Source organism: Vidua chalybeata, chromosome 2 (assembly GCF_026979565.1).
Source record: "Vidua chalybeata isolate OUT-0048 chromosome 2, bVidCha1 merged haplotype, whole genome shotgun sequence".
Classification (NCBI taxonomy): domain Eukaryota; kingdom Metazoa; phylum Chordata; class Aves; order Passeriformes; family Viduidae; genus Vidua; species Vidua chalybeata.
In genome coordinates this window covers 81,882,817-81,901,026 of record NC_071531.1, presented here as the reverse complement: position 1 = coordinate 81,901,026, position 18,210 = coordinate 81,882,817, and the positions used below count along the sequence as shown (strand labels likewise).

General features: G+C 39.5%; 1 protein-coding gene across 1 annotated transcript in view; it reads right to left on the bottom strand.

Moving 5' to 3' along the window:
• FAT3 (FAT atypical cadherin 3) overlaps positions 1-18,210 on the bottom strand; it is a 334,025-nt gene that overhangs the window by 33,045 nt on the left and 282,770 nt on the right. Inside the window, exons 18-22 of the mRNA XM_053935206.1 lie at positions 15,881-16,024; positions 15,103-15,300; positions 11,753-12,551; positions 4,423-4,557; positions 3,245-3,402 (exon numbers count right to left, since the gene is read on the bottom strand). Of these exons, the coding sequence (XP_053791181.1) occupies positions 3,245-3,402; positions 4,423-4,557; positions 11,753-12,551; positions 15,103-15,300; positions 15,881-16,024 (1,434 nt within the window). The remainder of the gene's footprint in view (positions 1-3,244; positions 3,403-4,422; positions 4,558-11,752; positions 12,552-15,102; positions 15,301-15,880; positions 16,025-18,210) is intronic.

The window sequence follows — 18,210 nt, the reverse complement described above, 5'->3', positions numbered from 1 at the left end:
TTTAGTCCTTAAAATTTCACAAAACAAGATGAATCTCCATTATATTCCTTGGGGAAAAAAAAAATGGAATTTTACTCTGCACTGGCCTTGTAATGCTTTAAATGGTTAAATCTTACTTTTCTGAATTAGCTGCTACATAGGTAAAAAGGAAAGGTTGGTACTGGTCTTGGGACATGCAATCTTTCCAAAGCAAAAAAGCCAACATTGACCTGCATCTCATTTTGCTCCAATTGTTTTAAAAGCAAGAGCATGCAAAAAAAAAAAAAAAAAAAAAAAAAAGGACCAATCTCTCAGAATCAATGGATGAGTTGCTTTATTTGAAACAGCTGAATAAATAACACCCTTATTTTATTATATCAATAGTGTGTAGCTGGTAGGCTTTCAGCAAAGTAGTAGACAAGCAGTTTGCTTTATGGAATTGATTATTCATCCAGGAAGGACACTGTCTTAAGATTATGAAATATTTCCATCCCTGGAGTTATCACAAATGTATGAGCTTCCAAAATTAAGCTGGCCATTTAAGCACCAAAAAGCATATTGCAGCATTAATGTTTAAACAGACTGCAATGGCAGAGACTTGCTTCAAAACAATCAATGCCACTCTGTGCCCCAACAGCACAGGTGTTTCTGCCTGTCTTCCCACGGGCTTGTACCTTGTAGGTCTAAATTTCTTCCACCTCTGCCTTTATTTGAAGCTCAGTGATGGTGCTGGGCCCTCGGGTGCGAATCCAGCAGATACTTAAGTAGATGCTTAAGGTATGTGAATAGTTACAATTGGTTTTAAATACAGGAAGTTAAGCAAGTGATTAAGTGCTTTGCTGGAGTGATGCCAGAGTGCTCAAAAGAACACAGGATTTCATCCTTTATCCTCTATTTGGAAAGCTTCTCCTCATGTTTAATTTAATTGAAAGCAATGCTCAAATGATAACAACTTCACATTTATAGACCTCTAATTAATCTGCTTAATGGCCTCATTTCTGAGTGCCTCTCTACCTCCCAACATATGTACCTGGTTAAAGGGAGCCTCACCTCTGGTTTACAAAATAAAAAAATGTGTGTTTAGAAAGTCTAAGCATAACTTCCTTGAAAACACCTGAGTCAGGGATCCCCAAAGTGCAGTCCATGAGCCAGCTGCCATCCCTGAAGAGACCTGACAGGGCTGAATCCCTTGAGCATGATGCCATTTGTCTGCCACAGAGCACGTTTTTTGAGGACTTAACCTGATATTGCTCGGTTCAAAGACCTTCACAAATGAAACTCTGACAATTCCTGATCTTTTAAGTGACACCATTTCTTAAAAAAAAACTATACTGAATGAAATGATTTTGTTTCCTTTAAACCCCATGCATGCAGAAGCCCAGTGCCAGACCTGGGAAAAGGATTCACTGCAACAGTGAATCCTGCCCTACTGAAAAGCTGAGCATGAGGCTTTGAGAAGGTAATTCCCGATGTCCTCCCCTGATCAATGCACAGGACGAAGTAGAGGCTTTGCATCCATACACAACCATGGACCTCACTCACCAGGTATGTGAGGTAGCAGCTGCATATGAAGCTCTCTAGTTTCTCTTTCTTCGTTTCTTAGACCTAGGAAGCAAACCAGCCTGACATGGAGGTTGCTGACTGAGACTGCAGCACAATAACCACTGCTCTTGTTGCTGCTTCTTGAAGTATTATTTTTAATTCAGCATCTTTCAAAGCAAAATAATTAGGTGATTATGTGAAATGGGGATTGAAAACATTATTCCTACCTCACAACTAAATACACAATTCAGATGATTGCAAAGGGTGGTTCTCTTAGTGGTTTGGATTTTTTTTTTTATTTTGTTTTGTTTGTTTTTGTGTTCATTTGGTTTTGGGGTTTTTGTTTGTTTGTTTTTTTTTCTGGTGTGGGTTTTTTTTGTGTGTGTGGTTTCATTTTCCTTTCTGTAGCAATAGTAGTAGCATCAACTTTTCTATTTTGGTGGCAAAATTTCCCTGCTTTAACTGGGTATTTTCACTCAGTTGTCTATGAACTGGATATGCTGTGCTCCTTTATGAGATCTTTATGCACAAAACTCTAGCAAAATGATCACCATTCTAACTCCAATTCAGGCCATCTCTGTATCATCTCCTATTGTTTTCAACTGGCACCTTCCACTAGGGCCGTTTGTTTTTTCCCAGGTATTTTTTTGAAATTACCAAATTGCAAACACTACCTACTGACAGATGCTAAGAGCAAGCATGATGAAGACATCAAAGAAGGTCTTCCAACTTGCAGTTTTGCTTGTTTTTTTTCTTAAACAAAAACACATACTTAGAAGTTCAAACTGCATTTCTACATGTCGCAAATCAGAGGTTGTCTCGTGCAAATCTGAACAATGCTGACAGTTCCTGGTGAATGACAGACAGTACTCTTGCTCATGAAATATTTCAGTCTAACAGACATGAAATTATTTGTTGCCCATTAGTAACTCATCTAGCCAGTTTAACGTTACCTAAGCATTCAGCCAAAGGCACCCTAAAGATTGCAAATACAGACACAAAAGGCTCTGCGCCATTTCTTCCACTGCTGAATTATAGGATGTGGTTGAATTACAAATGTCAATGTTTTCATTTGGTACCTTAGAGGCTATAGCAGAAATACTATACGTGCAGGCTCTTGGATGAGCCTAGTACTCCCTTTCCATCCTGCATTATTTGTCATTCCACAGGAAAAAAAAATACTAAAAATGCATGGAAAGCTTATCAATTAAATATTGATTTGGTATCAATCTCCATTGACCCCATGACTCTTTCAACAAAGAATCTTAATCCACAGAGTGCAGAGATCTTCATATTCAGTAGGAGACACGTTCTAAGCAGTTGCTTCCTTAATTAGCTCACTAACAGTGAGGGCATATCCTCTAACCACAGACAGGACAGAAGGGAAGAACAGCAATTTCAGCAGGCTTCGTTTTGACTACATAGTCATATAAATGGCCAAATCTTACATCTCGTGCAGACTGGCTCCTGCACACAGACACACATAATGTGCTTATAATGAACAGTACCCAGTGGGGAATTTTCCAAGTAAAGCACCACTAGCAAGCTGCTTTTCTGATCGTTGTTGCTGCTGCTGTTGTTGAAATTGTTTTTCCCTGTTAGAATCAGACTTCATCTTCTCAATCTACAGCTGAAATGAGAACAGCATTCCCCAAATCAAGAGCCAAGAGAAAATAGAGAATCAAGAAAAACAACTGCAGAAAAGATAAGTTATTTTAATTACCTTCAGAATTATACAGGGATTCGCTCTGGTGTACATTATAATCCCATTGCTTTGCAGGGTTCGCAGTCTGAGAGCCAACTTGAATTCCTCTTTCTTGCTATTTTCAGAAACTCGGTATTTAATGTAGCTATTCCCAGCAAAGCTAAGTGAAGTGTGGCCTGAAACAACCATTTTGAAAGGACACATGTGCTTTTAGTGATACATAAAACAATTCCTTAACTGTTAAGTAATTAAATAATTTATAAAGTTAATGACTAGGAAGAAATAAATAAAACCCATTTTTGATGAGAGAAAACAAAGCTGGCATCTACTACAAAATATTTCTGCATTTTCTTTTTTTAAGCTATTTTTCAGGGGATAGAGCAAAGTTCTGTTTTTCCATACTTAAAAATAAAAAAAATAAAGAAGTTTCTCCAAGTATTCAGCATTTTTCAGCTTATACACTCCTGAAGGCATCAGTCTTGTCTCACTGATAACAGAGGGAATCAAGGATGACCACACCTGTACATTAGGCATTGAGCTATGGGTGTCAAGTTACGTGTGTGCAGATGTCAGTCAAGCCCTCGCAATGAGTCCCCTGCAATCAGTGCCCAGGACCACAGTTCACTATCGGCCGTGCTTTCATCAGGCAAACAGCACAAATCCTCTGTCCTGCAGCCTGGAATTCACAAAAGTCAACAGAAAGCTCTGCTTCACTGGCTGTCAACCTGGCTCTTCATATCCCAGGGAACAACACAGATGCAGAGAACTAGCAGATGTCCTCAAACTTTCTTTTTGGGATAGTGTAGTGTTTTCATTAATAAAGGTTGGAATTTTGGTAATCTAAATAGTAAGCAGAAGAGTTAATTATAGAGCTTTGCCCATGGGCAGAAAAACATCTGGCATAACATTCTCTAGGAAAAATCCTGTTTTCTCAGCAGCCTGTTTTACTGAGCTGGTATTCAAGCAAGCCAGTGGGAATTTCCAAACAGAAACTGGATCACAGTCTACATACAGCCCATTAGCTATAAAGACAAGTATTTATAGGGCTTATAAACACACACCCCAAGTGCCCGTGCTGAGATGGGTTAAGCAGTACATTTTCTGTTAACTTCACTGCCACCTCTGCCTACAAAATGAGAATGGCAGCACTTTATTGTCCAAGGATATCTATCCCCCTTCATGGCTGTGACATGCACCTGAACACTCGCCAAGCTTTCCTGGTGGGCACTGGCAGATGAACGGTCTCCGGTTGGCTTCATACCCCACACACTGCATGTCCCCTGGACACGGCTTCTCTAGACAGGGATCGTTGGACCCTGGGCAGAGTCCTCCTGTAATAAGGTAACATACTGTCAGGATCCACAGTGTAAAGCATGATCTGCTGCAATAAAAGGGTAATGAAAGACAATTATTGATCGCACACTTCAGTACAAGCAAAAAAAATGGCTTAATAATAATAACAACAACAAAAAAGCCCCAACAAACCTTCACAGAAAGGAACAGCTTTTGAGCAAGTACACAGCAGAACTGCAATAGTTCTTTTCCAAAGACTGCCCTAAACCCCATGGGAACATATTATAAAAATGAACTATTATGAGCAGTAACTGGTTTATAAATGTGTGTGATAACTCTCAGGCCATTCATTTTCCCACAAAGCTTCTTGCACAGGGGCTTTAGAGATATGAGGGAAAAAATTACTTGAAGCTATGAAGTCCTTTTCCCCCAGCACACCCATGAGAAGCAAATCTAAGGAGGCAGAAATGGTCACAGCACCAAGCCTGCCAGAGTTCAAGAAGCATTTGGACAATGTTTTCAAGCACACAGTGTGATTCTTGGTGGTCCTATGCAGGGCCAGCATTTGGACTTCAATGATCCTTGTGAGTCCCTTCCAACTCAGGATATTCTGTGATTCTAAGCCATGCTTGGGCTACAGTGACACCTGGATTTTTCATTATCATACTACACAGGACATACTGCCAGCTTGATCATACAGCACAGGCAAACTTGCCCTCTCCCTATGTTTCTCCTGACATTTCTCAGATCTCACATCCTATCCAGTTTGCCCAAGCTACCAAAACCTGCCCTCCTTTTTTCTAATCTGCAGGGACAGAACTGTAGTGACTTTTAAATTGGCTTAAAATACTTGAGCGACACAATTATATGTAGGTTTTTCAAAACCCCTTAAATTCTTTACATCTATCAAGCTGAGCATGTCAAGGACTTACTATTTAAAGCCTGTCAATGCCAAAAGAATTTTTTGCTTTTCATGGGGTTTGGCTAAAACTTCAATGTAACTTCTGAAAGTGTCTAAATGAATGTTTTGATTGCCCTAATCTTAAAAGATTTGCACACACTGTCTATAATAATGCAAAACACAATACAACTATTGCTGCTTAATATATGAATTTTCAGAAATATGTGACTTCCACAACAGCTAGCCTCTTCTTGGTTGCAATAAGGTACTTGGGAGATGCAGGGTCAGTTTCTACATCTGTGTATGGCTGTTATGAAAGCAGTCTTCAAGTGCAGGAAAAAAAGGCACTCCTGCTCTTGCTTTTGTTGATTTGCAGCCCCAGCATGAATCGAGGCAAAGGCAGTTGCTGGGAATGGACAGACACCTCTTCTTTTGTTTATCAAGTTAATTTATTTAAGACATGCAGGTGATGAATTTAATGATAAAAAGCACCTTCCTACCCATTGCTTTCTGAATATTGGCAGATCTTGTATATTGCAGGACCTATATTATAGGATCTTTATCAGATTCAAAAACTAGTTTACTTTTGAGCACATTGTTTTATTTATACTTTATAAAGGAAGAAATCAACCAGTCATGGAGTACATCTCCAAAAGTAATGAAAGAAAGAATCTTACTGCTCTCACACTTTTGTACAAGCCAAGCAGGGCTCATAGTAAGCATAGCTGAAATTACCTGACACTGTAAGTATTCTCTGGGAGAAGAAAAATTACTACTGTAGCTTTCAAAGTGGACATGGGCTGACTACAAATATGGCAATTACTGTAAATGTCCTCCTTGATGTACAGCACAGTCAATTTAATGTTTAACATCCTCTCCTCCTTTATCAAACATTTGTTTGAGAGGTCTATGGAGTAAAAGATTTACAGTACTGCCTGCAGCACTGTTAGAAAATGATGCATGGCAATCTTTATTAATCACATTAGTAGGTAACATTAACAGGAATAACAGCTGCAGTACACAGTCACACTTTAAGCCTTATAGAATCAAGAAGGGTTCTGGACTACAGATTAATATTTTATTTAAATGTAAGATCTGTAGAATTTAACAGAGAATATGATGTTTTCTATACTTTGGTTTGTTTGGCTTTTTTTTTTAGAATAAAACTCCTCATTTCTTAGAATACAATGGCAAGTAGCAATTATTTCTGAAGTTATAATGGGTTGTTAAAATTCTACAGGCTGCTTTGTATTTTCACCTTGGTTGTTTTAGCCATTTTAACTCATTCTTATGTGACAAATACACAGCATTCTGGTGTCTGCAGAGTATACCTCTTCTTTGAACAAATTTAAACCTTTAGTGAGGCTGCAATTCAAGTGAGCCTCTGTGTAGCTGATAGACATGTCATTTAGACTAAAGCCCCACAGCTTGTCACTGTGCAGCAGAAAGAGGCAGTGAGATTTCCAAATGTGGCTCTGCAAATTTTCACATCCCCTAACCTATGACTGTATACTTGACATGAAGCAATAAAGGAACAGCTTCCTTTGTTATCCACCTCTGCCAGTTTTTTTTTTTATCTGATTCAAACTCTGATTTGTACTTTAGAGCCATCCTTTCGGATTCTGAAAATATATGGAAAAGATCTGACGTACTCCGTGCAACGGTGGAGAGAACTGTTTATCCTGAACGGCCAAGAATATTCCTTCTGGTAAACTACAAGGAAACCAACTCTTTATTCAATCTGCTGCAGCAGGATTTCATAGCTGTCACAAAACTTTAAAATATTCAGACTTGCAAGAAGTGCTTTATGCCTGTCTGTATAGTTATAAGTACATAAGCTACAAATCTGCATTATTGCATTGCCCCAGCTAACACATATTTTCAGGCTGATTTCACAACTATGTGGAGCAATATTGTAAAATTGTTCAAGGTTACGTTGTCCACATCAAAGATTTACAGCTTGAGTTTAAATAAAATTATTCTAACGTTCCATTTCCACTCCAAAGAGCAGTCTATTTTCCATCCAATAAAAGATTCAAGAAATATAGGTTCAAATTGATCTTTTTTTTTTTTTAGGCAGGTCCAGACAATCTACAGCATTTTCTTGAAATTCACATTAGTATTAATAAAAACTGTTCTTTACAAGGTACCACAGAAACACATCAGCTAGCATCAAGCAGTGCGTGGCAGGAAAAGGTGGAATAGATGCACTTGATTTTGACAGATCATCTTCAGTTTAATTCTCTAAAAGAAGATAAAAATATTTCAATCTTCTAACCAATATACTGAGGCAGAAAACACTGTTCCATTACAAGAAGAGAGATTTATTTAATTCTTATTCCTTAAAAAAAGGAGCACTTCTTGGATTTTAAATGTATTTTGAAAATTGAGTGCTTCAACAATTTTAACTTCAGCCTTGTGATATTAGGTGGTTTTCTATCAGCCCAGTCTCCTGAATCTGTATGAGTATTGCAAAGACTCTGTTTTCCTCACTTACAGAAAAAAAAAAAAACAAAAAAATTGAAAGGAGGGGGATTCCTGAAAGCCAGAGTTGCAGGAACACAGGGAGAAAACCTTCCTTGAACAAAGGTGGCATAAAACAGACAGATCTAACCAAGTTATCTGCAGTTCTCTGTTCCCAAGCACAGACCTTTTTCTTCAATTTTTCCTTGCCAGGAGAATTCCAAGCTCATTAATATGAATGTGTGTGCTTCCTGAAAATGGCAAAAGCAGCGATGCACACGTAAGAACTGTGTTGCTGATGCCCAGTCCTTCAAAGCAGCCAGGACTCTTTTAGAGGCAATGTGTGCTCTGTGGAGCTGAGGCCAAAAATCACCTCAGAAGAAAAAATCACCTCAGAAGAATAGGTCCTGTATTAACAGCAGATCCTCACTGTCTATGATTTCCTTCTGTCAGAGCATTCACAAAATACTAGAAGTGGCTTCATAAAGTCTGAATTGTCTTGTTTCATGAGAAAGTGATCCAAGGCTGTTGTTCTCTTGATTAAATAATGTGCATGTGTCTACACTTTTTGCTGAACACTCCTGGGTCTATTAGAAAAATTCTTTCAAACTATTAGGCCAGAACCATATTCAACATTTTAAATGGAATTCATCTCATCTAACTTTAGGGCATGATTCATCTAACTGATTTTAGACATCTAGGGAGAGATGTATCACATTATTAAAAATACCTCATTCTTCCCACTATCTGCAAATGGGGCCTGAAGTGACCAGCACAGATGTAGATATATGCCCATATTTGTCAAGATTATTTCAATCCATCCCTCTCCTGTGAATATATTAATGTACCATCACTTTTGTAAGATTATAATGCAGAACAACTGTAGAGCAAAGTGGTCCCAACAGAACCTGCTCTGCCCCTGCATCTTAGTCTCAACACAAAATAATTACTTTGCATAATGAAAAAATACGGAATAGATTTTTGCCTCTGAAAAATGAGAATGCGGTGATAAATGTTTTACAGGAATATATTTATTCCATCCCTCCTACTTTTATTTCTCCCAGCACTGACAGATGCTTGCATACCTCGTGCCATGTGATGGGAGGTTGGTAATTGCATAGCCCCTCTGTCATGCTGACACAAACCTCAGTTTGTGACAATATTTTTCATACAAACACAAACAGATGAACAAAAAATCTAAGGAGACAGTCTGTTATTGGAAAACTCTTTAGTTCAATTTTATTGATTTAAAAGCTAAGATTGATGCATGTGAACTTTTGAACTTACCCTTTCAGACCTGAGCTGCTGAACCTCTGAAGTTCACCCACTGCCTACTTTACAGTCTCCCTGCATTTTCACATTAGATAACTCTGTTTGCTCACAAAGGTAATTTAGGTAAGTTATGCACAGCTGGCATGCATAAATTGTGCATATCTGTGACATCTGCCAGTGGACAAAAACACTCAAAGTATGATACATATTTCAAGAATGAGTGAATTAGTTCAAACTCAAGCTTTCAGGGCCATAATTGAATCAGATAGCTGGAAACATATGCAATATTTTAATGGCTTTTTCATAATTCAAGTTATTAGTATTTACGGGATGTGGAACTCTTGTAACAACAAATGAAGTATAATACTTTTATTACACCGCTAATATCTTGCTAATGCTGTCTCATTAAACAAGCTAAAATAAATTTGTGCACTTTTTCCGGAATTGCTGCATCTGTGCATTTATTTATAAGAACTACTGATGGAAGAAGTATTGCATTTTTCTAACTCTTTTACTCTAGTCTTTAGCTTTCATGAAAGCAAAACTACCCATACATTCTCTATTATACTCTTACAAGTCTGTGTTATTTAGCGTGTTTGCCTAAATACCACAATATTTTCTGTGGCTCCTAAATTAAAAACAGAAGAGGATTAAGCATTAACTAATGAGGACAAGGCCTAAAGCATGAATTTTTGCTTCCCACCAAGCTGTATTATTTCTGTGCAAGTAATAGACACCAAGGTGCTCACCTCTTTGGCAACTATACCTAACTCAGCAGCTCTGGACATGTTTTTACTACAGGCTGCATGGCAGGCTGGATGTGCTCAACCCCACCCCAAATCGTCTGGATCCCCCATGGGAAATCGCCACTTAGTGGCTCAAAGAGGAGCAGTGGGAAGCCCTCCAGCTTTTCAGCAGGACCAGGACAAGCTGCCTGTTACAAGTGTTCCCACACAGCAGTCTTCAAGGCCATGACAAATGGCCCAGAGGCTAAGGACTACAGTCACTCTCAGAACCACACTGCCTCTCCAGCAGCCTGTCATCCATTTTGAGGATTGACTGGTACATGACAGGAGAATTTGGAAATTGCTGTCCCAGCCGAATTTCTTTGCTTCCATTGCAAGCTTGCTGTGCCAGGAGAGCTGCTGGGTCAGAACTGTGCTGCACTGTAAAGTCCCTTTTTTGGAGTTAAGCTAAGGGATTGTGAGGCAGAGGGAATAATACATCATTATTGACTTTAATAGGTAGTGAAATGAAATGATAAACAGTGAAAATTTTGGCTGCCAGAAAACCAATTTCTGACTGTGAAGACTATCACTAAACCCATGGAAATGAGGATTTGTGATTTCTTGATACAAAAGTGAGACTAAGTTATAACTTAGAGAATATAAAAAAGTTTTGTAGACAGTGTTCCCGCACTGGCTCCTGGACCTGAATGGAGGCTATTGCAGCATTGTCCCTTTTACTTCAGAGCCTTTCATGTGTAACAAAATGCTGGCTATTGTTATGATAGATATGTCTATTTGAAACTTATAAGACTCTAACTTAAAAAGTGGACAGATAGTCTACTCTTGAATGTACCTCAGATAGAGAATCATGGTATTTTTTCAGAATTGAACTTCTTTGCTACTATTATCCATGTGCCACAGGAAGAAAAATGATTTCTGGTTAAGTTTTATGCAATTTATGCCTATTTTCATCCCCACTGAGGTCAGTGGTAGAACATGAAGCCCTGCTGACTGCTGCAGAAACAAAGGTTGGTTATTGAGGGATATGGCTGCTGAATTCTTGTATTGCTCTGTGTGTGCGTGCATGTGTGCTTAAGATGAGGGAGACTTAGATGTATTGATTTTACAGCAGGTTTTTTCTCTGCTCTTAAATGAAGTGGAATGAGGAGCAAATAGCCTGGCAAACAAAAGAAACAGAGCCAGTATTATAACTGCCCGAGGTTTTAAAATCCAAGTGCAGAATCATACAGAAGCTTGGCTCGTGAATCTATTTGTCCTAAGCCCATATGAAATCTCTGCCAAAATATGGGAGAGCCTGAAACCTACCCTGTCCCCTACTGCAGCATTAAAGGTCAGGAAAAGTGCTTGCTAATAAAATACTTCATTGGTTTCTGTGGTTGTCTGCAACAACGGGACTGGGAAAGGCCTTTCCACCTGCCTGGCTTAGGTCAGGGGTGCTTTTCCTTGGAGACTGCTAGTGCATTGCTGGAGACCTGGCTGCTCTGCTGTGGTCACAATCCAGGTTTATTCCAGTGGTGGCACCAGCTGATTGGGAAACTACATCCCTCCCTCTTCTCGTCCTTCCTCTTCCACTCCTTCCCCTCCCTGGAAGCTGGCTGATGGCTCTGATTGCAGAGCCTCCAGGAAAGCAGTCTTTGTTGTAAAAGGCCAAAGTTCATAAACTTCCATTTACATCAGCAAACACAAACAATTCTTCCTGAGCCTGAGAAATCAATTCCCACAACGCATCAGCCAGTCGTGCTTTAGTGGACTGAATTGAAATGCCCCATCTAATCTGCATCAGAGGAATAAAATGGATCCTATCACATAATGTGCAGCGATGGGAGGGGAAGAGGGAGCAGTACTCACCATTGCACATGCAGCGCACATTCCTGTAAAAGCGGGGACACACAAAACTAATTCGTGCCGTGCTGTAGGTCATCAGGGAATGTGAATCAATAGACAGACTTTGCTCACAGTGTTGTTCCTGACAATCCAGTCCGGAGCAATTCTTCTCCAAGATAGCAGAAATACGAATCACATTTTCCAAGTGTCTCCTTGCATTGGTAAGCTTCTGAATCAAATAGGCAGGCTTATAGAAACCACCGCTGTGCATCTGAACGGCAAACAGCATGTCGAGCTGGCTGCTGCCTGCCACTGGCTGAATGCTGATGATGTGCAGGCTGTCCTGTTTCTGGGAGAGCACCGCGTTGCGCAGGGTGCGCCTAAACCCGTGCATGTGGAGACCCACAAAGTCCTCCGGGGAAACGTTCTCAAAGCGGATGGTGACTGTGTTCTGCAGCATTTCTTGCAGCAGCTGCTCAACGTGGACCACAACATCGATGGGCACCTGGAACCGGCCGTCGCTCACGGAGACATTCAGGATGTACTTGCCATTATCTAGCCCTCCAAGGGCGATGATCTTCCCATCATGGCTGTTGACCTTGAACAAACTTTTCTGCTCTGACTTTAGCGTGTATGTGAGGACATCGTACACATCCTGATCTGTGGCATGAATTTTCCCAATTACTCCCCCTGGAAAATCATCTTCCATGGTGACAATGAAAATCTCCAGTGGAATGGCGGTTGGTTTGTGAATGCTCTCTTCAATAACCCTCACCTGAACATAGGTATGGGAAACCTGCTGAGGTTTCCCAGAGTCCTTTGCCTAATGTAATTAAAAAAAAAAAAATAGAAAAAATAAGAAATAAAAACACACATAGAACACAGCCTGCAACCGTAACTTCTTGCTATGTATATTCTCACAGCATTAGTAATTCTGAAAAGAAATTCTCAAAAGAACGCTCAAATGCATTTGCTAAATATATATGTAAAGAAGTGTCTCAGCCATTTCTAGCGGTGGAACTTACAAATTCTTTAGGGAAGCACTGATCTCTAAGTGGATTGCAGAGAGAAATGTGTCAGTAGAATGTCTCATTACTCAAACTGAAATGTTCCCAGGATCCCACACCTATCACTTGTTATCTTCACAATGGAGAATATACCAATGTTGTATATTCTGCTCCAAACACAGTTTGGGCTCACTTCTACCCTGGAGAAGAGACTGAATTCCAGTGAAATATCAGCCTTCTGCATTGCCTGGTATGCTCCAAAGCACTCCACACCCCGCTTGGCTTCTGTGGATGTGAGGGAGTTCAGAATTTTTCTACAGCATTCCACACTTCTTTACCTGAAGCAACCAAGAAACATGCTTGACATAAATAAAATTTATCATCCTCCAAAAATGAAATAGGTGCTTGTGCTGTTACTAATGATAAAATATGAGAGCAGTACTGCAGTTGGAAAGATGACTGGATGACCCAGAGCGGGTATTACAGCATCATTTGCACTATTTTTATAGAGAGCAAAAGAGCAAGTATGACAAAAAACCCAAGGCCATCTTGACAGAAAGGTGTGCAAACTTGAATCAGGGTCCTATCCTACAATAAGAAAAATGTTTTATTGCAGTCCCTATTATGATGTACTTCCCTATACTTGAATCAGGGTCCTATCCTACAATAAGAAAAATGTTTTATTGCAGTCCCTATTACAATATACTGCTCCACACATTTATTTGCTTCAGAGAAGAACAGAAGACTAAACTGCCAGTAGGCAGAGATGCAGGACATGTTCAAAGATCTTTTTATTTGGACATGGGAGGAAAATTTACAAGCTGAACGAAAAAATGGGAGGATGACAACAGTAATATGGACACTACTACAGGCAGATTAGTAACTCTAAGACACTCTAAAATTCATTTATCTTCACTCCTAAAAGAGCTGTGTGGAGTATTTAAAAATATTTTATAGATATGCGCAGACAAATACCCAAGTACATAGAGAAGTGATTATGTCTCATTGCATTTTCTATTTTAACATTAATTCTTAATAAACCTAATACAGTGGAGAAACCTGATAGTGGAAAAGAGAAAGCACCACTGGCACATATGGATGGAAAGAAATACTTCTATGGTCTATACCCAACAGGAAACTATAAAATATGTTTTCACTGCAGAAATCCCTGATGAAAATAATACTGGGAGAAATCATGCCTCCACAATCCAATAGCATGGTTTTCTGAACATACAGGTGCATCTCAGACATGATGCTCTGTCTAATATTTCATTTATATGAAATACATGGATCTCAAAACTTGGAGGATGCTTCTCAAATTTAACTCTCATGCCCAGTTTTGGCTACACTAGAACTCTGGCTAGCCAATTACCCTGAAAGCAGGATATTTTACTATTAAGACATGGTAAGAAAGAAATAAAGGTGATGATTTTTTATTTCCCTACAAGGCTAAAAAACAGGTTTCAAGGATATTAAATAGCAAACTTTGATTTGAACTGTTAGGTAGCATCAGAGCCTATATTTTGTGAATCGTAACTAACAATTGCCTCTAAGGATGCTACTGTGAACATCATTAAATGTGCTTGTAAAGGAACAGACAGGCTGTGCTTAGAGAGATCAACCCCAACAAAGCAAGTGGAAGAAGCAAGAATTTCAGACACAGCTTATGGGACCATGACTCATTTCAGTGAAGAGGTTCATTCCCTAGACCTGCATATTTACTGAACCCTAATACATCTTCTCTGGCAGACCTGAGAAATGTGGACAAATTACTTCTGGATTTACAGGTTTTGGCAATCAGAATTACCCTGGTTACAAATCTTCTTAACGATTATTCTAAAGCTAAGTTTGAGCTGGACTTCTATTGCATGTCTTATTTTGACATTCTTTAAAAGCTAAGTTGACCTTGGAAATGTGATTTCATGAATTCTTGGAAGGCTTCCAAAAATTTATGATTAAATTTATGACTTAAAAGCAGAAATTATTTTCGTTCCTAAAGCAGTATTTTGCAGTCACTTGTTCTGGGGTATATTTATATGTATATAATGCATTTTTTCTCATTTTCCTTCCTTAGCTACAGAAAAAAAAGATGAAAATCTTAAACCATAACAGTCACTGCTCAGAAAATTCATTTCATGCTGAGGAAATTGGAAAGGTGGCTGGCTACCTATTTATATTTATATGAAACCAGGTTTAAGAACATCAAAGAAAATATTCTGCATTGTGCATTTGCAAACTGGAATGTGTGGTATTTACTCACAGAATACAGCCCATTACAAGCAGCCCATACAGGCAAAGTACACATTACATACCACTAAGAGATTTTTTTGTTTCAGAGTAGATGTAAAAATATTAATTAAGCCTTACCTGCACGCAGAGCACATACTCAGTTGAGACCATGTGCTTGAAGATGACTGCAGACCTCAAAACGCCATGAGGGTCCACTGTAAACTCCTCCTCTTCATTGCCAGTGAGGATGGTGAAGGTAAAAGGGGGGCCATTGTGAAAAGAGTCTTTGTCTGTCACTACCAGCTGCAAAATGCTTGTGCCCACTGGTTTATTTTCCTTTACACATATACACAGCGTATAAAGAAAAGTATTAAAATTATATATATTGCAACCATAAAATATCACATTTTTCTATCGTGAATTTTCAACTGAATGCTCTTTGCCCAAGCTGGCATTTCACAAGCTGCGTTTTGTTGACGCCGCTTACGCTCCATGGACCAGTGGCGGAGACGAGGGTACCCGCCACACCTCCAGGGCCTGCCAGGCTCTCTCTGATACTCTGTCTGATCAGGACTGACTGAAAGTCAGACTATACTCATACTACTCTGTGTGTCAAGACTCACACCCAGAGCAAGGTATAAAGAAGTGTGAACTTATCCCAGAGCAGACATTTTGAGGTTGGAGTACCTGGTGCAGCAGGGATGAATGGTAAAATGTGTGACATATGCTGTGGTTAAGGAGCCTCAGCAAACAGAAACTTACCAAAAGACTCAAGAAAGATTTGTTTATATTTTCCTTTAGATAAGATCACTCGATACATGTTTTGCAGATAGATCATCAAAAGGTACTTAACTGAAACCAAATGCGGGTGCATTTTAAAAGTCAGAGAAGTTTTTGATGTGCAGGATAAACTTACTTGAATTACAGCTGTGTAGTTAGCTGGAGTAAACACAGGGCTGTTATCATTCACATCAGAAATGTCGACATTGACCGTCACAGATGAAGACAAAGGAGGGGTACCACTGTCTCTTGCCTGGACAACTAATGAATAACCAGATATCTGAAAAAAGGTGAAAACATTAAATAATTGTGAAAATGGGCCTAAATTTTAACTCAGGTTCTTTACATTCAGTGCACCACCTTCCATATTCTAAGGAAAGCTATTTGGCCTCATTACCTTCCTCCCCTTAGTATAAACATTATCCTGTTTATCACCACATTGTGCCTCAACTTCTGTTTTATAAGGCTATCAATAAACATAACAGCTTCATTGTATTAAAGTAACTGCATCAGATAAAGCATTCCTGAAACAAAGGGGAAGACGGAAAATAAATGACAGATAACATCTGAACTCAGCTATTAGTCCTGTAAGCTTATGTTTTCATCTCTCCTAGGTGTCCACTGGGATTAAGTGACCTGATTCTATTTATCTTACAGTTGGTTTCCAAGATATTATATAAATTGCTTATTAGAACCAGCGTCAGTTTGACACATACTGTTTCTAAAGTGGCGATGCAGAGCCAAGAAAAAGTTCACAGGCAGTTGGCTTAAACACACTGGAAAACATTTGGGAGTACGAGGGACAACAGTCTCTGTAGCAACAGAATATTATCCACCACTCTGCAGAAGATAAGTGGGCTTGAGTCTGCTTTTTTGCAACAGACACAAACAGTGCAGTGCAGGCAGATCAGCGCATCATCCACGGGCCTTCTACACACATATGTGCCCCTGTGTGAGGTGTGAGCATATGTGACAACTTGCGAAAGCTCTGTCTATGCACAGTTTATGGGTGACAGTTGGATTTTCTGAACTGCATCCTTATGTTGGCTTCCTTAGGTCTTACTACTGCTTTTTACTGTATATTGCTCCTTGCTCCACAGGGAAAGCTGCTGACATTGTCTGCCCCTGAATCCTCCCACAGTGGAGCAAGAGAAGGGCAAAACATGCCAGATACAACACTCTACTCCACCCTCTCAGTGCAGGGCTGGAAAGGGGAAAAGCATGCCCCTGCAGAGGGGAACAAGATAATATTAAAGGGTTTTTTTTGAGAAAGGTGTGGGAGGGAAGGAAATCCAAATACATGTGAAAAATGACAGCTTTTTTTGTGGTAGGGAGGAGCTCAGACTGAGCACACAAAATAAGGGGGCTCTTCTGGGATATGGGCCCAATACAAAGCAAAAGGTAACATTTTTGGGAGGTTGTACGGAGGAGATACACTGCAATTTGGTGGGGGCAAAGTGACAAAGGAGGGAAGAGGAATCCTGAACTATGGAAAGTCAAGAAACTTGAGTAAGAGAATTAATCTGTTTTTTAACTGTAATTTCCACTGCTAGCTAAAATCAGAGAGTTTTGTAGAGTTTTTCCTTTTTTTTTTTTTTTTTTCTGTGTTTGCTTTCATTTCAATGTATCCCAGAAAGGTACATGGCAAAAGTCATGGTCTCTGTGTGATTACAGCTCTGGAAATAAGTTGCCTTAAACCACGGAATCCTGTGAGTCAGCACTACCTTTGGGAATCTACAGCAGATGGGGCATCATATATAATTTTCCCTGAATGGGTCAGAAACACCTGTGTCTAGGAAATGTGCCAAGGAAGCAAAGAAAAAGACAATATCACAGCTTATTTTAACTGAGGAAAACTTTGGAAAATGCAGACCTAACACAGCTGGCATTACACATGCACACTCTTGTGAGAGTAAGAGTGTGTGTCTGAATGCAGAGTGAGTGCGCTTCAGAAACCAGAAAAAGTCATATTAAAGAACTCAGTCCGTGCTTTTATTACAGCCAACTTGTAACATGCACAGCCATTGTTCCTCCCCTGTTTTAGACAATCTGTGGTAAAGTCATTCCACCTCCAAACACAAACAATTTACTACTGCTTTTGTGATAATACAGAAAGGGGTTTTTGCCACTGTTTTAAGAAAGAGGTTTGCTTCCAATAAAGAGCTTCTCCAGCTGAGCTGATATTCTGAAGGTAGCAAGCTGCTTCCCCAGTTTTGTGGGTGCATTGTTGAGAGGCAGGAGGCATGGATTTCCTTATGTGCTGCAAGATTTCTGAAGCCATGTAGCACTCTCCCTGCCTTGCTAGTAGCACAGGCAACTGCATTTGTTTGTTTTTTTTTCCCCAAAAGCTGCTAATTGCTAGCTATGGCAAAATGGTAATAAATAATCCTGAATGAATAATGGAGTGAGCAAACAAAGCAGTAGAACCTATTTAATGAAGCAGTCTTTCACTTTTGGTACAGCCTG